The 19803-nt window shown below is 26.8% G+C and overlaps 2 protein-coding genes across 10 annotated transcripts in view; both read right to left on the bottom strand.

Moving 5' to 3' along the window:
* The window catches only part of LOC100159633 (cytoplasmic dynein 1 intermediate chain), a 13169-nt gene extending 4145 nt beyond the window's left edge, over positions 1-9024 (bottom strand). The window contains exons 1-13 of one of the 9 annotated variants that reach the window (XM_029488484.1): positions 8869-9015; positions 8718-8764; positions 8505-8610; positions 8017-8113; positions 7842-7953; positions 6655-6782; positions 6395-6454; positions 6027-6089; positions 1774-1821; positions 965-1120; positions 736-892; positions 418-669; positions 237-354 (exon numbers count right to left, since the gene is read on the bottom strand). In XM_029488484.1, the coding sequence (XP_029344344.1) occupies positions 237-354; positions 418-669; positions 736-892; positions 965-1120; positions 1774-1821; positions 6027-6089; positions 6395-6454; positions 6655-6782; positions 7842-7953; positions 8017-8113; positions 8505-8603 (1290 nt within the window). In that variant the 5' untranslated portion in view covers positions 8604-8610; positions 8718-8764; positions 8869-9015. Of the gene's footprint in view, positions 1-236; positions 355-417; positions 670-735; positions 893-964; positions 1151-1773; positions 1822-6026; positions 6090-6394; positions 6455-6654; positions 6783-7841; positions 7954-8016; positions 8114-8504; positions 8611-8717; positions 8765-8868 lie in introns of all 9 variants that reach the window. The other 8 variants (XM_016803378.2, XM_008183296.3, XM_016803385.2 and 5 more) reach the window with 8 other exon arrangements.
* A 2454-nt stretch (positions 9025-11478) lies between these two features.
* On the bottom strand, positions 11479-18842 carry LOC100168531 (UDP-glucuronosyltransferase 2C1-like). The gene is made up of 4 exons (XM_001948193.5): positions 17562-18842; positions 12441-12660; positions 12153-12372; positions 11479-12074 (listed from the first exon to the last, which is right to left on the bottom strand). Exons 1-4 carry the CDS (start codon positions 18399-18401, stop codon positions 11789-11791), a joined length of 1566 nt encoding a protein of 521 aa, XP_001948228.2. The 5' UTR covers positions 18402-18842; the 3' UTR covers positions 11479-11788.
* Positions 18843-19803: the final 961 nt, after the last annotated feature.

The following is a 19803-nucleotide window of genomic DNA, read 5'->3' as shown; positions in this document are numbered from 1 at the left end:
AGAGCCTTTTGTCCTAAAGTAGACAAATAATGATATTTTAAGTACTATTTTTTCTAGACTATATGTTATTAATAAGGTAAATGGATGATTAAGAGTTAAGACAATAATCTGGTACAATAGGCAGTGGTTACTTAAATAATACTAAGGTAAGAAAACATTTCACTAAGAGACCAACGAAGGGTTAAGGATTACTTTTAAATAATATAAATAATTAATTATTATAAATTAAAACATACAGTATGAGCAGTATTTGATAATGGTGTTCTCTGAATAGGAGTTTTCTTCTGAGCTCGATTATCCCACAAAACTATTTGTCCAGAATAAGTACTTCCTAAAATTAAATTTGGGTGAAACCTACATGAAACACAATGGTATAATTAGTATCAACACACATTTTTCAATAAAACAATACATTACCTAGCAAATGTGGCTGAAAGTACTCTTGACTGACAATGGAATACATATTCAGGAGAATTCTTTTTAAACTTAGTATTCCATACAAGAACTACACCATCAGGTTCATGTGGTGCATCAGAAATATTATACGATGCTACAGTGAGTTCAGGGAATTGTTGGGACCAATCTAAAGATGTAACTAAACGATTTTTAGACCAATGTTCATCGTAAAACACACGTGTCAATGATAATCGAGTACTACTCTTGTCTTCACTAAAAATATAATACATAAACAATTTTACAATGTTTGTTATTTTTTTTAATTTAGTTTGTACTAACTTAACATCATTGTCGTCTAAAGCACCAGTGTAATCTGTATAAATATCTACATTTTCAGATAAAGCCCGTTCCATCACACGTCCTGCTCGGTCCATAAATTGTTGAAAATCTTCTGAATGAACAATCATCATTTTTTCTGCATCACTTAATTCTCTAACTAAATAATAATAAAAAAATGTAATTCATATATCATACAAAGTATTATTAAATAGCTAATTAGTTATTTTACCCTTTTTAGGTTCTTCTTTAATAATTAATTCTCTTTCCAGTGAAGTGACAGCTGGTGCAACTTCCTTAACTTGTGGAAGTCCTTGAGATAGAATACCTGGTGGCAGCTTGCTTTGGAAAGTGGACAAATTTGTAAGGCTGATATCTTCATCTTCCGCTTGACCAGAACCATCATCATACGTAAGAACTGTCTGTTAATTACTTAGGAATAGCTAGCAATAGATGCTTGCAGTATACTTATTAAATATGCATCCAAAATAATTTATATTTGGTTAGATTGTGTTAAAAATGTATTTCCACCAATGTTTAAAATTAAATTAAATAATATTTGTTATATAAAAAAAAAATTCAAAGCAAATATTTAAAACATTAGGTTAACATTTATAATATGAAATGAGGCTTTGGATAAGCATTTTGATAACATTGATAACGTATATTTAATAAGATTCAGAAAATAAAATTAAAATAACTGATTAAGTTTTAAAAGCACGACAAAAGCTAGTATCTAAAGCCGTGATTAAAAAATTTAAATAAATAAACCCAATTTACATTTACAAATGTTAGAAAAATAATTAAGTTATCTGAATCATATCAGGCAATACACAAATATCATATGTACTTGATGTCTATTGAATAAATTACAATACATAAAATAAAATTAACGCAACCTCCATCAACAAAATAAATAAATTTCCAAATTTAAATCACATGGAATAAAAGTACAAATTATAAACTAAAAAAAATATTTTTATGTACCTAAGTAAATTACAAATTCAAAAAATGCTTAATAGCATTTGCTGATGTACCTACCTGTAAATTCGTCTTCCCACTCCAAGCCAGGATTTAAGTTGTATTCGTCTTGAAAAAAGAACAAAAACAAGCAAAACGACATAAACACCACCGTGAAGTAGTTAATTGCAAGAGGCATCAATTTTGCACTTTTTGTATAAATATAACTTAAAGTAAATGTATTTCTATAAAAGTCAAAAGCAGGGAAATATGTCTATCATGGGAAACAAAAAATTAATTTTTAGTTACAACAGTATACGGAGAAATATCAAATTAAGTAAATCCCAGTAAAATATTTCCCTGCTTAACCTTTTACATTAACCCTATAGACTAATACTATTGCATACAAATTAATAATAATAATAATAATAATAATAATAATATATTATGTATATTAGTTTTATATTTAAATATAATTATCAATATATTTTAAATGATAATACATAATATAAATAATGCATTATTCAAAATTATCTATCAGTTGTATTGATAAAACTAATACAATACCAAGAAAACAAAATTATAGACCAAAATTTTAGAAAATTCAGGATGTTTAATTGAAATTAGTATTAATTATTAAACAATTACTATTTAAGAAAACCAAAAGCATCTCTACATACTATTTACAAAAAACTATAAACTATAATCAAGTGCAGTAAATGTACAATACAATATAAAAATTAATGTTTAAGAGGACGTCATACCCGCATGTGTTGTCTCCGTCTTACAAATGTACAACATAGCATAAACTGTTTTGCGCTGGACAACTTTTATCTTTCAGTGTTGATAGTAGTGGCTCCAAAATTTCTGAACATATAGGGTAGAAAATTATCTATGTAACAGCGTGCCTATATTTTAGATAATATTAATACAATAAAAGTTATTTGCTTCTAAACATTTTGTTTTTTTAATTTGCTTATAAAAAATGACTGATAGTGCTATAAAAAAAAATTGCACACTGTTGCACAGATATAGTTCTTCTTATCGTGTTGTGAAAATTTGGTAGTTCTACAGCAATGATGCGAGAAATGTCCCGCGCAAAACAGTTTTTGCTATGTTGTACATTTGTAAGACGGAGACAACACATGCGGGGTGTAACATTCTCTTAAAAATTAAAACAATAAATATGTGGTTCTTTAGTCTTTACGAATAAGTGAAATGGATTTATAATAAAGAAAAGAAAATTATAAGAAACAAGTACTCCAAAATGAACATTTCTTAAACTGTCAGTAAAATACTAGGAAGGTAAGCAACGAGCACATAAGATTTTATAGTAGTTTTTGGTTATTGTGACTACAAGTAAACACCATAATTTGATAAAAAGTAATTTTATTAACTTATATATTCAACATGTATAAGAATTAAAACTAAAAGTTACTGAACAAGATTCTATCATGATAATATTATATTATATTATATTAATTAAATATATAATTGATATACGCATATAACAGTATGCAATTATTAAATGATTGATAAAAGTTAAATATTAAAATGTATTATAGAAATATAAAAACTTAAGAATTAATTTTAGGTGGAAAATGCTCTGCATTACATGCTAGAATTCCAATAAATGGACCATTATGAATTTGATGCAAGATAAACTTAATCAAATAACCATAAAGATATTGACGAGCCATTTTGGGTAATTAAAATGTGGGCAGACTAATTGAATCGGTCATTTCAATAACGACATAAGTCACCGATTTTTCAATATTGACTTTTTGTCAAATTTGATAATAATACACGTGGTTACGTATTCTGTGTAAAAATTACATTGGTAAGACTAATATTTAATACACAATTTACTATGATAAGCTATAATTACTGCAATAACTACTCAAGTCATTGACTTGTGTAGTTTTTGCTGACATTCAAAAAAGTTAAGTTGTTGTTTATTTTAGAAAAAATATGTATTTCATCTTGTGTAATATTATTATAATAGTTATAAAACCACTAACACTTCGATGTTTATCTATTTAATTTTATTAATTTGACTTAGATTGTATATTATGAATATTCTCTGCAAAAACAACGCAAGTCAAATATGTTTTATCTCAATTTGATACATTTCGATAAAAGTTGGACTATTTAAAACTATGGATTATGAATATCAGAAACCATAAAAATAAATTAGTAAATAGGTGTTAATGCAAAAAAAAGTTGTATTTTTGGAGTATTAAAGTTTTTTTTAGTTCCTGAAAAGTTTAAATTTAATGACTTATGCCGTTATTGAAATGACCGTTTCAATTATGTTTACTGGAAAATCTTAAGTAATTCGGTAGTTGTGGTAAATAAAAAGTACTGATTTAATAAATCTGATTATTCCATCAATAGTCTTTAATAACGTATTATTTTTTAATATTTAAAGAATATTTTGATTTGAATTATAATAATGAATATTCATAGTATATTTATTCTGTTTATAATTAAATTATTATTCAGTAGTTAATAAAAAAGATGATCAATTAACTTGTAATAATAATTTTAGATTCAAAGCAAATGCAAAATGTATTGGTTTTACTGGTACTTTATTTTTTTTCTTAATATTTAAAAATATACGCAAATTACATTCAACACTATGTTAAATAAATTAAGAAATATTTTAAACATGTCCACAAGATATACAAAAATAACAATTCGTAATTTTGAAAAAAATTTAAAAAAATATATTCATTGACTGTATAACAGAAAAAAATTTTTAATTCTAAATATATTTTGTAGAAAATTATTAAACAAATTTGGCTAAAAATTTAGCTCAAGAACTGAAATAAGCCAACAACAAAAGTAAGTTATTTTAATTCTGATTTATTTACATTTTATTTTTGAAACATATAATTTAAATATAAATAAAGAAGTAATCTACTGTAGTGATATAATAATTATATTTTCTTTATTGATAATTATACAAGCTATAATTGTTTATAATCTGAAGAGGAAAATTATTTTCAACATATAATCATGAGGATGCTATAACCACATGTATTGTCACTGTCTCACAAACGCATACCTTGCAAAATTATATTTTCTGAATAATCTATTTAACTCTATATAATATTAGAGTGAATAAAATAAAATAAAATAAAATTTTGTTTAATTAAATGCTGATAATAATTACTTTAATATATTTAAAATTAAGAATATAATTTAATGAATCTCATTGTTTTTTTTTTATATTTTAGTTTTAATGCAAGTTATGAGCGTTTTAAAATGTACATCTAATTTAAAATTTTTCTATTCCTGAAACTTACATTAAAATTAAAATAGATAAAAAATCCTATGAAAAAATTTTGATTCTCTAGATAATGGATAAATATTCTTCCTTTTAAATTTGTTAATAGGTCAATTCACTCTAATATTAAACATAAAAAAGTTAAATGGATTACTCAAAACATACAATTTGCTGATATGCTTGTGTATAACGGCCACTACACATGATGGTGTAGCATCCTCTTAAATATTAAATAATAAACCAATATTTAAATTAACTGTTCAGTAGGTAGTTTTATTACAAAAAATATACAGCTTATACCACATTCCAAGCAACTTTTGATAGATAAGAAAACTAATTCTAAATTCTAATATAAAATTGTATACTCTATTAGTCTATTGTAAAAAAAAAATGTATAAATAATGTAACTAACTAAAACACAAATTTCAATTTTATTATATTTCAAGTATTTAGGAAGCAAAAAAAAATCAGTGCAAGTAAAAAAAAAAAAATAAAGACTAGTGCATTAGTGCAATAGTAATAAAAATGAAGTAATAAATTGATCATTGTTAGTAGATAGTTGTTTAAGTATAAAGTTTTCAATTTAACATCAAATTAAAATCCATGAATAACCAAATAAACCAAATAAACCAAATAAACCAAATGAACATATTACCAAATTATATGGACCACCTACATTGGATGGTTGCGTTAATTAATTATTAATATAAGAGGAAAGTTTTATTGTCCCACTATCATTATTATAATTATTATTGTTAGATGTAGTTTAATATTATTAAAAGAAAGTCTTATTAACTACCATTACTCTGTATATCAAATATGTCATTTTATCAAATTGAATTATTATTATTATAATTATTTTGAAATTTAATATATGTTGCCAATATAATTATTAATGTAGTCAATTTTATTACGTCCATGAACTATAGTAAATTAACTACAACATTTTAAAACATATACCATGCATCTATTTAAAAAAATATATTTCTATAGGGTCTAATTGTTAACATTATTCCTATACTCATATTAAATAATAGCTTACCGTAATATCCAAATGCTTGAGCTGTTGATGAAAATGTTCCATGATTTCCGATATTGTCCCCATCAAATGGAAAAAAAAAATATAATAATACATAAATATAAGTATAAAATTGAGTAAATAAAGCATCCAAGTGATATACACAAAAACTGTCAGTACTTTTTTATGGATAATGTTTTCATTTAACTATGCATGATAAATAACTACTTTTAATTTGATTAATATATTTTTTGATATTCTTATTAACATGTTATATAATAAAGTTATATGTATGGTTATTAAACATTTTAATAATACTTTTATCCGGGTATACCACCTGGATTAAACATACAAGTGGTTTTAAAATGTTACTGGACATTTGTGAATCTAACCTTTTCTAGGCCTCCACCAATCTTCAAAATAACCTTTAAGAGGGGAAGAAGTGCAGGATCCTTTAATTTATTTTACCAGAAACAAGTGCAGCATAACAATAATAAATACAACAAGTGACAATGGTTGTATAAAGGATAAATCATTAAGTAACATTACTTAAAGAAAATTAAACCTAAATTATCATGCACATATTTCTTAGTTTTAAGCTTAATTATACTTAATTTAAAATAAAAATATATCAAATAAATATTAAGCATACCGTCTCGTTCATTTGATGAATGTGTAGTCTGAACAGCTTTAGTGTAGCATTCTACCTCTTTTGGTGGAATATTTGTAGAAGAAAGAGAAACAATTGATAACTCACGAATTTTCTTTGTAGGCTTTGGACTGAAAATTAAAATTTCATTAAAAAGACTTCTAATTTAAATAAAGTTATGAACCCACAAAGTATGAATGTAAGATAGTTTTAACTGAATTATAAATTGTTGGTGCTACAGGATTGTGTATTTTTGCCTTTTTATCTGAAAAACTGGTGGGCAATTCTGTTGTGTTTTTCAGGTAAAGTGCAGCGATTGTGCTACCAATGAATTGTAGATTTCGTAGTAAGTTACAACTCGAATGGACTAAAATATTTTATGTTTACTCTTATTATTTATTAAAAACCACTGAATAATAATTATTTGAAATAATTTCTTATTATAAGCTTAATGCACATAAGTGACCATAGGTGTGCAAAAGGGACAGATGCAGCATATTATGCTGTTCCGGAACTCTTTTTTGGGTAGCCACGGCCGCCAAATATTGAATTATGGGCCATAAAATGATATTTATGTAAATTATATACAATGTACATTATAATTTATAATTATAAACAATTTTTATATATTGTTTAGAAAATATGTTAAAACGTTTATACAGCCAACTTCTCATCAAAATGTTTATTTTGTCAGGGTTTCTCCCCTCTCTTTTCCTTTCCCCAAATAATTGCCAGAGAAGCCTATTTCTTACCAAATTATAAAAAATCAATTTTTAATTTTATTTCGGCATTATTAGCGAAAATTTGTGTGATCTATTGCAAAAACGTACACCAAAAGCTCTATTTTAAAAATATACTATTGGAAAATGGGCCGTATTAATCTTAAGCTGAAGCCAGAGTCTATGCAAACCTATGTAAGTCACTAAAAAATTATATTTCAAATAGTAAGTTTTTATATTTTAAATTTAAATTAAAGTGCCACACATACATACATTAGTACTGCACCAATAAACATTTCTCTATTCAATATTATCTTATTGACATATTTAGATTAAAAGGCAAAATGTTTGATGACGTCCCAAACGTGCATCAGCAGTAATTAATTTTATCAAGGCACTGCTTTCCGATCAAAAATTGATGTGTATAAATATATCTTATAAAAATTAATATTTTGTTTTAATCAATTTTACCCAGTTGCTGGAGTTTGAGGTAATGACCCTTTTGCACTAGAATCAGGAGTTGACATTGAACTATATAATAATTCACTTTTATTAGGCGAAGTGGTCAAACTTGATAATACATCTAAATCAATTAAAAAATTAATAATTTTATAATAACTAGTTAAATATTTTCAACAAATTATACCTGAAACTGGTGCAACTCCGAGAGATGATAACATTTCATCAATTTCTTTACCTTGATCTTTCTCGACACTAATACCACGAGAAACTGCTTCATCTCCCTATTTGATATATTAATTAGTAGTGGCGATAAAAATTATACCAATATGGCAATTTGAAATATCAAAATATTAATTTATTTACAGGATAACTAACATGAAAAATATTTCAATATAATTGTACTTTTTAATATTACCTATTATTATTGAGTTTAAAGGTATTTTTGATGTGGCAACAACAACATATTCAGAATCAATCCAACATTAAATAAATACAACAATATCAAGAAGGTAATATTATGCAAGAAATCATTTCAAACAATAATGAAATGATGAAATTTAAAATTTAAAAAATAATTAATTGGCTCTCTTAGATGTTTTTTTTTTTTTTAATTAATGTACTACTTTTAACAGAAGGTATTTTAAGTTATATGTTATTAAAAATGTTACATACATCTTTTTTTTCTTTTTCTTTGCGCAGTCTTTCTTTTTGTTCTCTAATGGCTTGTAGTTTAGCTTTCTTTTTCTCTAATTCTGCTTTGCGGTCAGACATAATGTATCTGCAAAAACAAATGAAGATATGTATGTTAATCATGATAAACATTATGTTTTGACTTTTTGAGGGCATCAAATTATGAACAACTGCTTATACAATGTATTTGCTTACCTTTAAGTAGGTAATATAATTATAAACTACAATTAATTTAGCAATGCCTATAGAATAATATAAAAGAAATTAACTACGAAATAATTTAAGCACTTGTTATTTATTGTTATTTATAAGTAGATTTAAAAATTGTTTCTTAAAATGTACGTACAATATCAAGAAGCAACCTGAAAAATGAAAATGTTTAATGTTGACGTTTCAGCTCATGTTCCATATCCGGCGGATCCTACGATTTTGATTTTGTGTCAACAAAGTTTAGCAAACCCTAAATCATAAATTACAATAATTTGTACAATTCATGTTGTTATCACTCAGTATATTAACCAATCAAAATGAATAAGCAAAAATACTATCATAAAGAATTTCTATTGGTTTCTTAATTATGTGATAAAATACATCAATAATAATGCGTCCATTTTTTGAAATTGAAATTATTTTTTTTTTTTAACAAGACAATATTTAAGTTATTAACACAATAAATATAATATTTATTAATAAACATTAATTTTAAAATACAAATCTCCAAATTGTATGCAACACAAAAATAAAACGTCACGTGAGTACGTGACTATAATATTATAAACTATATAATATGTGACTGGACGCTGCGCAGTGGCTGAAATCAATTACGCTATTGTTCTATGGTCTATGATTACGCTACATGATTGAGAGTAATCAACGACCGCTACCACTAGATTTCGAATGAGTGACCACCTGTGTTCACGAATGGATCATAGCAGGAAAAATGTCTCACTGTCCATGACGTCATTATGCCGTTTATCATTTATTATTGTGCAAAAACCTTGCCACACATACTCGTGTTCCTAACCGACCGTATCAACCGTTCCAACCCTACTTTACCAAGTACCAACCCTATCAACCCACAGGCTAATGACCTCAGTCGTCGAAGCCTTAAACTTAGTATAACAAAAAAAAAAAAATTATATAATATGACAACGGTCAACGGTTTGGTATTTTGTTACTTTACCAGACACCCTTTTTCTTGCAATTTTTTTTTTAGACTTATGTACCTAATTAACTATACTGAGAACGATGGTGAAGTCAGAATTTGGCGGTCGAACTTAGTTATGAAGTTATGGCTTAATGTTCGTTATTTTACGACGTTTGCGCATTCGCGCATCACTATAGTTTACTGCACCTATTACGAATATTGATTTTTTTATATATATAGAGATGTAATCTAATCAAAATAATCCAATTATAATAACTACGATGTCCTGCTTGAACTCGTGAAAATTTTAAGTAATTTAACATATTATATACTAACTTTGAAACTATGTCCGAGCCCCAAAATTCTGTTTTAACCATCGTTTTCAGTGTACTTAACAACATAGGTTCAAAAAAACAAATTGCTAAAAATATGATGTCCTGTAAAGTAGGAATATATACCAATGCACTTTACCACCCCATGCATATTTTTCGTTTTTTTTTTTTTTTGGAATTTTATTATATTAACTACTTAAAAACAATAGTGCAATCAGAATTTGTTAGTCGGACTTAGTTTAGGTAACAATTTTGTGTTTTTACTCGTATCTACAACGATATACCTAGTTAAAGTATAGAGAACAAGTTAGAGTATGATAATAGCTCCCATATATGTACAATTAAAAAGAACTTATTAACGGTTAATCTTTATATTATTTTGGTACTTAACTATTTGTTTAGTATTGGCTAGTATGAATTTACTTTGAATAGAACTGTTATAAAATCGTATTAAGTAGGTACCTATATATATACAAACATTCGTAACTGCGAACAATAAATATATTTCTTAATAACTTAATACCTCAACAATCGTAACTAATAACTATAGTCCATAATATGGAATATAAATATCCATATATATTATATGGATGGACCGACGGACACGACGATATTATATTGTATGGATCTGATATTTATAATATGGAAAACACACGAATAATGAATAGGTATAGTTGTTTAAAATGTATAGAAAATATTTTCTTTCAAACAACGGTTACTGAACTATGTAGATTAGATAAGTAGATAACTATAATGATTAATGAAGGATTTAATATTTAAATTAAAATTAAAAATGTTGAGGGGCTAATTTTAATATTGGAGGGACTAATAAGCCCCTCTAAATGGCGCCTATGGCAAGTACTGCACCCAGGCCACATAAGTGGGCGCTAACGACTGTACTACTGTATATAGTCTTGTCTTCGGCGTCGAGTCTAACTGTTGTTTTGCATTAAACTTATATTTTAGGTACCTATCGTTTGAAAAGGGTCGTAACTTTTAGATAGCACCCAGGCAGTCTTGTTAAGAATACTTATCAAATGTATTTAGGATACAATATATTTAAATACTGGGTGTCATTTGTATTTAAATACTTGATCAACCCCTTATCCCCCTGCGAGTGCCACTATAGCCTATAGGTAACCAAGAAACAAAATAAATACGTTTGTTTTTCACCCAAACAGACAACTCAAAATTCCAACAATATATCGCAACGATTACCTACCTATAGATTTTCATTCTGACAAAATATTCTATTTTTTCACAACATGAACGAGGGATCGAACGAGGCACATTTTTATAAATGTATTTAGTTGATTAAATATTTTTAAAAAATATGTGTTAAACGGTCCGCTGTTGCCTATGAAGTAGTCACTTCACAAATCAACATACCTAAATCATATGCAAAATGTAATAATTATAGTCCAATAATTATAGTCCAATATAAAGAAATTACTTAAAATATTTAGAATAGGAAGAATAGGATGTAATATAAAACGCTATATTTGTTAAAAATAAAATGTTTTAAAAAAATTATTAATAATACAACCTTAAATAATATACATAATGGTTCATTAGTTAACTATTAAAACATGAATAATAAATGATAACGAATGATCATTTAAATGTATACAAAGGGAAAAGTTATTAAAAATTGGTAATCCCCGATTTTATTTTGAAGAAAAATTAAATGCCCTTTTGTACCGTACAGTTGCACCATTACCATATAATATATAGATATTCGGGATAGAAATTAGAAATACCTTATAATATTATACTAGTATTATAAATTATTCAGATTTCGATTTAGTATTTCTAAAATAATTTGAAAAGTATTTAGAAATAGATTTAAAAATTCTGTAGGAAACAAAAAACACAACAATTATAAAAACTAATATTAAAGCGATGAGATCTAAGAGATAGTATTGATACCACGATAGGTTAATTGCGTGAGATGTCAAATGGGGAGCTCCTTTATGACGTATAACATACTCTGTCCAGTACACAACTAGATTTGCTGGTGATATAGGCCGATCTTTGAATATTTTCGACGCAGTTTTAGCATTTTCCATGTACCTGAAAAAATGTATAGAGAAATATTTTCAGTTATTTAACATTTTCAATACCTATTTACAAAATACGAGATGCCTTTACTTTTTATTATTGAGCAGTTCTAAAACATTTTTTAAGAACGCATCCTTTGTTACGGACAAAATATCCATAGAAATAGCCATTCCTGCATTGACTATATTGTCAATATTTTTTGGCTGATCACCAAATAAAGGAAAACCAAGAATGGGGACACCGCCATCTATTGCTTCATATAACCCAGATAAACCTCCGTGACTGATTAAGAGTTTCACATTCGGGTGCACTATAGTAAAAAGGGTCAAGTGTTAAAACACGATTTATATCCGGAAATTTTAATCCCCAATATATTACAAAGAATTTCACGTTGAGGTAGCCACTTTTTAATCATAAGATTTTTTGGTTTATTTTCAATTTCATCTTCGTATTTCCATAACACTCTTTGAGGGATTTGTGCGAGTGCATCCATAAATGCTTTTTTTATGTGTTTTGGTAATGAAGACATTCTAACAGTTGAACCAAAAGTGAAATAAACAACACCATGCTGCGATTGTTCGATGAATTCTATTATATCCTGTGAATAGAAAAAAATATAGTATATTAAACGATTTATTGGAATACAATTTGATGGATTTATTTAATATTATTAAATATTAATATACCTTAATATTATAATGCCAATAGGTACTAAAATTAATAATCAATATCTATATTTATATTATTCAATATGGATTTAAGAATTGAACATATTTTAACAACTAAAAGAGGAAAAATATGTATAGTTATCGAACAATACAAGTATACGGAATCAAATAAATTACAAGATGGAACATATCGATTTCGTTGTACAAACAAAAAATGTAACGTAAGTGTCTTAACAGATAGTAATGTAAAAAATATATTAGAGACGAAAACACAGTTACATTATCATGATCCTAGTACAAAAAGATCTCTAGCTGTAGCTGATATAATTAAAAGTGCTTCTAAAAAAATAGCTACTGAACATACGCATGAAAAACCTAATAAAATTATTAGGAAAGAATTATTAGCAGACAAGTCAGGACTTCAGGATGAACTTAATCATTCCGATATTAATTTAATCAGGCGATCAATTTATAGTAGCCGAAAACAACAGTATACCCTATATTACTGAAATCACAAAAAGAGTCATTTGATCAATTGTATGATATGCAAATCAACCATTAAATACAAAAATCAGCAATTTTAGGTATAAACAAATTGTAAAACATAAAACTGTATCGAAAGCATTTTTAATTAAAGATTCTGAAGTCGGATTGTGGCTCAAATGTTTTTTCGGTTTATCATTTTTGCCACCAGTTGAAGTAGGAAACGCATTTACCGAGTTGTTATCAATTATGCCAGCTGAAAATGAATGTGTACATTTTGCCGATTATGTCTTGGACACATACATAGACGAAAACTCAGAATTCCCTCCTCATTTGTGGGCGTCATCACCAATATTTGACCATCCCAGAACCACAAATGGACCAGCGTCATTCCATTCCCACTATAATAATCAGTTTTATACAACACACCCTCATATTCACCAAGTCATCGCAGTACTATTAGAAATCCAAACTGAAAATACAATTAAAATCAATTCCATTTCAAAAAATGTCCCTAACGTTCAACGAAAAGAAATGACAGAAAAAAAACAGTTCGTACAAGAAACGTGGAATAAATATATGAGAGGAGATATTGACCAATTACAATGCATAAAATGCTTAGGTTTAAAATACCAGGCCAATAGATTATTATAAAATGTATTAAAAATTAAAATGGAATACAAACCAATATATTGTAAACCAATTTAAAAATATTATAATATTACCTATATGACGTGTTATTGTAATAATTATTTTTTTACTCTAGATCACTATAATAATAATATAGCTATGTATCTATACCAATATGGCAATATATGAATAATTGTTTACATATTATTATAATATTAATAAAGTTCTAAATTTCTCAAGATGTCTATTATTTGCTGATGACACTAAAATATTTAAAAAAATAAAGTGTATTGATGATTCATTGGAACTTCAAGCCGACTTAGATAATATTTATAAATGGTGTATCTATAATGGAATGTCTTTAAATATTGATAAATGCTCCGTTATTTCGTACTCTTTAAAAAAAAAACTATACTTTATAATTATTATGTTTTACATAATACAAATCTATAACGTAAATATATTATTCAAGACCTAGGAGTTTCATTTGACACAAAATTATCTTTTAGCAATCATGTTGATTCTATTCGAAATAAATCATATATGAAGTTGGGATTATTAAAACGTATGTGTAGTGATTTCAACGATTGTTCAGCTTTAAAAATATTATATTATTCCTTAGTACGCTCCCATATTGACTATGCCTCTTTAATTTGGCACTCTGATAGCATTTGTCAAAACCAGTCTATCTAGTATACAAAATAATTTTTTGAGATATTTATCTTTTAAATGTCATTTTGAAAGACGTCCTCATTCTGGGTATATTAATATTAGTATTTTTTTTAATATTGCTCCTTTAAATAGTAGATTTAAAATGTTAAATTTAAAATTTCTTTTTAAACTATTACATAATTTGATTGATTGCCCAGAACTTTTAGAGCGTATTAATTTCAATGGAAATATAAAAAATTCAAGAAATAAACATCCTTTTTATTTATCAATTATTAAAACTAACTACATGTCATACTACCCTACTATTATATTAATATGTGGTAACTTTTTTAACAACTTGGACCTGTTCAATATGACTCTTAGCTCTTTAAATTGTTATTTTTAGATTATTACCTACTATTTTATTTAATTTAATCGAATTGTTATATAATCAATTGTCTAACTTTTAATTTCTATATATATATACATATTATATTTTTTTTCTTATTTTTCTCTCGTTCTTATATCATTTGTTTTAATTTTTAAGTATAACACACATCTATGAAACTGTCATTATTTTTATTATTGTAAATTGGAATTTTATTCCTTTAATAAAATATTATTATTATTATTATTATTACCTATATGACGTGTTATTGTGATAATTATTTTTTACTCTAAATCACTATAATAATAATATAACTATCTATACCAATATGGCAATATATGAATAATTGTTTACATTATTATAATATTACCTACTTATGTTATAAATATGTTAATTATAAATTTTAAAATTGTTAAAATACTTGTAAAAACACCCAGTGTGTTGAAACATTTTAAGTTATAATAAATATAAAAAAAAAATAATAATATTACCTATAATATGACGTGTTGTTTTAATTATTATTTTTTTACTTTATGTCACTAAAATAATAATATAATTATTATAATAAGGTATTATAAGGTATTATTATACCTTGAGTTGAATAAACCCTCGCCCAAACGGACTAAAATTTGAGTCGATTCGCCCAAACGGTCTACGCCCTGTACGTAAGTCCTAACCTAACCTAACCGTACTAAAATAGTAAAATCCAACGAATAAAAAAAACCAAACATTCGTATGTATAGATAAAGAAGAAAAAGGTGGGCAAGTGGATGTCACTCTGCGCCTCTTCTGTACAGTAGGTTACAAATGGGCCCCTGTATAATGTATGGTATTAAATTTGAATTTAATGATATAATATCATTGTGTACTAAAAACGATTCTGAGCAGAGACAGTTTGTCAGTGTGGATATTTTATAGGTAGGTATTATCTTTATTGTTATTACTTATTAGTTATTTTTAATATGGTATCCGGTAAGTTAAATATTAATAATAAAATAACACTAAAATCGTTATTCTTGGTTATTTAATATGAAGGTAATTTCGTCCAAATTTGAATATAAAATAATTATTAAAAAAATTGTTGAGATTTTTTGGTTACAAAATTACCTACTTAGGTGGAACATCGTTTTAAATTTTCAATTCTTAGCTATAAAAGTTGAAAATTTTATAAATTTTAACTACAAAATCATTTTAAAATTTAAAATTTGATAAATGTTGTCAAAAATAAAGCTTTAAATGCTTATAAAAAATTTGTGCCTATGTATTTTCAATATTTTTATATATCAGGAGCTTTTTATTAATTTTACACGCTTTTTACCCTACATATACAATTTTATTGACAATCATAGGAACAAAACTAAAAAAATTGAAAATTGAAAATTTCCGTAAACAGCTCGAAAACAAAACACTTAAAATATTTTGAAAATGTCATCTGCAAGTATAGGAATTGAAAATATAAACATTCAGTGGAAATTACATGTATTTACAGTTATTCGTTTTTGAATTACGACAAAATAAGAAATCCGCTTCATGATAAATCGCGAGTAAATATCTAATGTTGTAAAAACTACAAACGATCATAAAAATTTAATTTTTTGACATTTTTTTTTTTATGAAGATAGACAAACTTATGAGTAATATTGTATTACATTTTCAAATTTTAGATTTAAAAAGAAACATTTTTATGAATTTCTAACTCAAAATGATTTGCACATTTTCGTGATTTTTACGTATAGTTTGTCAAAATTTTAACTTTAAATGCTTATAAAAAAAAATTGTGACGATGTATTTTTAATATTTTTTAACTGTCATTGTAACCATATATTAGGAGCCTTGTGTTCAATTTACAAGCTTTTTTACCACTTATAAAAATTGTATTGACATTTATAGAAAAACAATTTAAAAATTTAAAATTGATAATGTATGATCGTATTAATGTCCGTAAACAGCTCGAAACAAATCAATATTTTTTGAAAATTTTATCGAATAGAAAATGCTAATATAAAAAAACAGTGAAAATTTCATGTGTCTAGGGTTATTTGTTTTAGAGTTACATAAAAAACCAAAATCGATTTTGTCTAAAACCGAATTTGCGTAAAAATTCCCGGTTTTCCTTAATTTTATGTTTGTTTTTCCCGGCGCTTTTGAGAACTGATTGGAATTTCAAATTTTGACCTCCCTAGGCCACCAACTAGGTTCACTTTACAATCTAACAAGATACTGAAGTTGAAAATCGAAGCAGTTTTTCTGCCCCAATCCGTAATGACAGATACAAAAATTAAAAAACTAAAAAAAAAAATCAATAAAAAAAAAAAACATCATTGTGAAATCAATACATTCATCGCTCCGCTCCGAATCTAAAATAAAAAAAGGAAAATAAAACATGCAAAAAATTGATCCACCGAAACTGTGGTTCGAAACATTCGAGACATTCTGTACTAAAATACTAATAGGTATATTATTGTTTAAAAATAAGCTGTTTCAATTAACTAATTTTATTTACTAAATATTTTTTTTTTATGTCAATTTTTCAACATAATTAGCGTAACATTCAAGTATACCTATAGATTATAGTTAGATGTATTTATGTATTCTCTTTTTGAAATTTGGTTCAATTTAGGTGATATACTATACTAAGAAATATCATCAATAGGTTACATACTTAACTACAGCACTTACTTTTGTCAACTTCTTGGCTGGTTTCAAATGAATTCCACCAATTTCAACAACATTGGACGGGATTGAACTTGCAGGTTCGACTGTGAAATGTCTATTTACAAATACCAAAGATGGTGGGATGGGTGCATACAAATCGTACTCTCTCGGTTCTTTGTACATTAGAATCCGTTCTTTTACTTTGCTTACGATTGTGGCGTAAATCGAAATGGCAATATTGGCTGATCTCTGGGAAAATGTTTTTGGAAAACCAAAACTCGCCACGTTATTGGCAACTACAGCGGGGTTGGACATGTGCCCCGTAAATCCACGTTCCATTATACCCATTGTAGGTATTGGTAGGACGTATATGAGTGGCAAGTTCAACTTGACGGCGGCGTACGACGTGCACTCCGAGAATAATGGTTCTATTAGAACTACGTCGAAATCGGAACGTCTATTGGCAAACACCTCTATCATTTTGGTATTTTGATAAACTACGTCGCATAAAGTTCTACTCATCTCTGGCAACTGACGCATCATTTTGATCAGATCACCGAATTGATCCATCAAATCTTCGAGTTCACCGTCCAGAAATTTCATAGTTTCAGTAGACGTGGACACTTCTGTATAGTTTTCACGGTTTCCGTCGGTGAACGGCGTGAACACGGTGACATTGTGTCCGTTGTCTACCAGCGCCCGAAGAATTGCGCTCATAAAGTTCCAATGGCTTTTACCTCCAACCGTCTCCACGGCCAATATTCTCGCACCCTCGGCGGGTGCAGGTGTCCACGAACCAGCAAACGTGTAAATTAATATTGAAAATAAAGATAAGTACATTTTATTTGATTTTAAAGCCATCATTTGATGTCTGAATAACGTCTGTTACACGCGTTTGGACTCGAACTGTTACTTGTATTGGACGGTTAGCGTTTAAAATGTTTAAATACGCGTTGTTCAATTTGTTGTGATAATTATGTGACGTAACTATTTTAATCTTGCTATATGTCTAACTATTCTAATTTTAGACGTGAATTGATCAATTTTGAAGTAGGTGTTTTCTGCAGTGTTTTCACACACATATTTTGAACGTACCTATCCAATTATGATACAATAAATAAGCACAACACTATAGTGGGACGGAAGGTTTAGCGAAATGAAGCAACAGCGCCGGCGTGCAAGGTCACCGCGGTGCGAACACGTCTTCCACTTAATGTATATTATAATTATTGTACGTTTCGACATCACTACTCTTTCTATTTTAATGAAATTAATGTACTCTACAAACTGTACAGAATTGGGAAATGTTTTTCTTTTTCAGTTGTTATACCTAGTTTTATTAATTTATTAATTGTTTTGAGTTATTATACGTTTTTATAAAACTAAATTCATTTTATAGTTTAAACTATATTTGTTGGTTTACCTTACTTTAAAAAAAATGTTGTATGATTTTGTTTCCGCGTTACTTAAAAAACATCAACGATGATTAACTGTGTTAATAATTTGTGTCAGTGGCGTATAATTATGTTGTGGAGAGGTTATGGGGATAAATCACTCCCGAGCCATTTTTTTTTTTTGTAAATATCTGTAATTACAATTTGATATCTTGTTATACAATAATTGAGATATTTTATCATATAATAATATTATTGTTAACTTATGACTGGAGGGTTTTCTAAGTTATATTAACGTATAATATTACAAACACTAATTAAACATAATTAAAACTGAAAACTTTAAATGAAAATAATAATACCGCAAAAAAAACTTAATACATATTATAATGGCTATCAAAATGTATAGAATATCATTAAATAAAAAATAACCCAACACGAAATAATGAATAATATTTTATATTATTGTATTACAAAAATAAAATGTATTTTGGTTTTGTGGAACTCGTTTTATAATTATTATTATCTTACCGAAAAAGCTAAGCATATATCCCATAGTCATTACGGCATTACCAATTAAATATTATTGTTCATTTTTTAAAATCATCGTTATTTTATATTTTAAATACTAAATAGAAATTCAATATTACACCCTCATCCTTGTGGTCCCACATCATATTATGAAGCCTATGATTGTGCAGTAGAATCGTGAAGAGGATATAACCCTTATATTATGTTATTTCTGTCTTAGGTACATATAGCATATTTTTCGTGAAAAAGAATCGTTGTTCTATGGTCTTGCTGTGGTTTTTAATATAGTTAGAGTGAATTGACTATTGTTATCAAATAATATTATCTTGATTCTATTCTAT

Source organism: Acyrthosiphon pisum, chromosome A1 (assembly GCF_005508785.2).
Source record: "Acyrthosiphon pisum isolate AL4f chromosome A1, pea_aphid_22Mar2018_4r6ur, whole genome shotgun sequence".
NCBI lineage: Eukaryota > Metazoa > Arthropoda > Insecta > Hemiptera > Aphididae > Acyrthosiphon > Acyrthosiphon pisum.
Note: the sequence above shows the minus strand (reverse complement) of the source record. Positions and strands in the feature narration are given on the sequence as shown.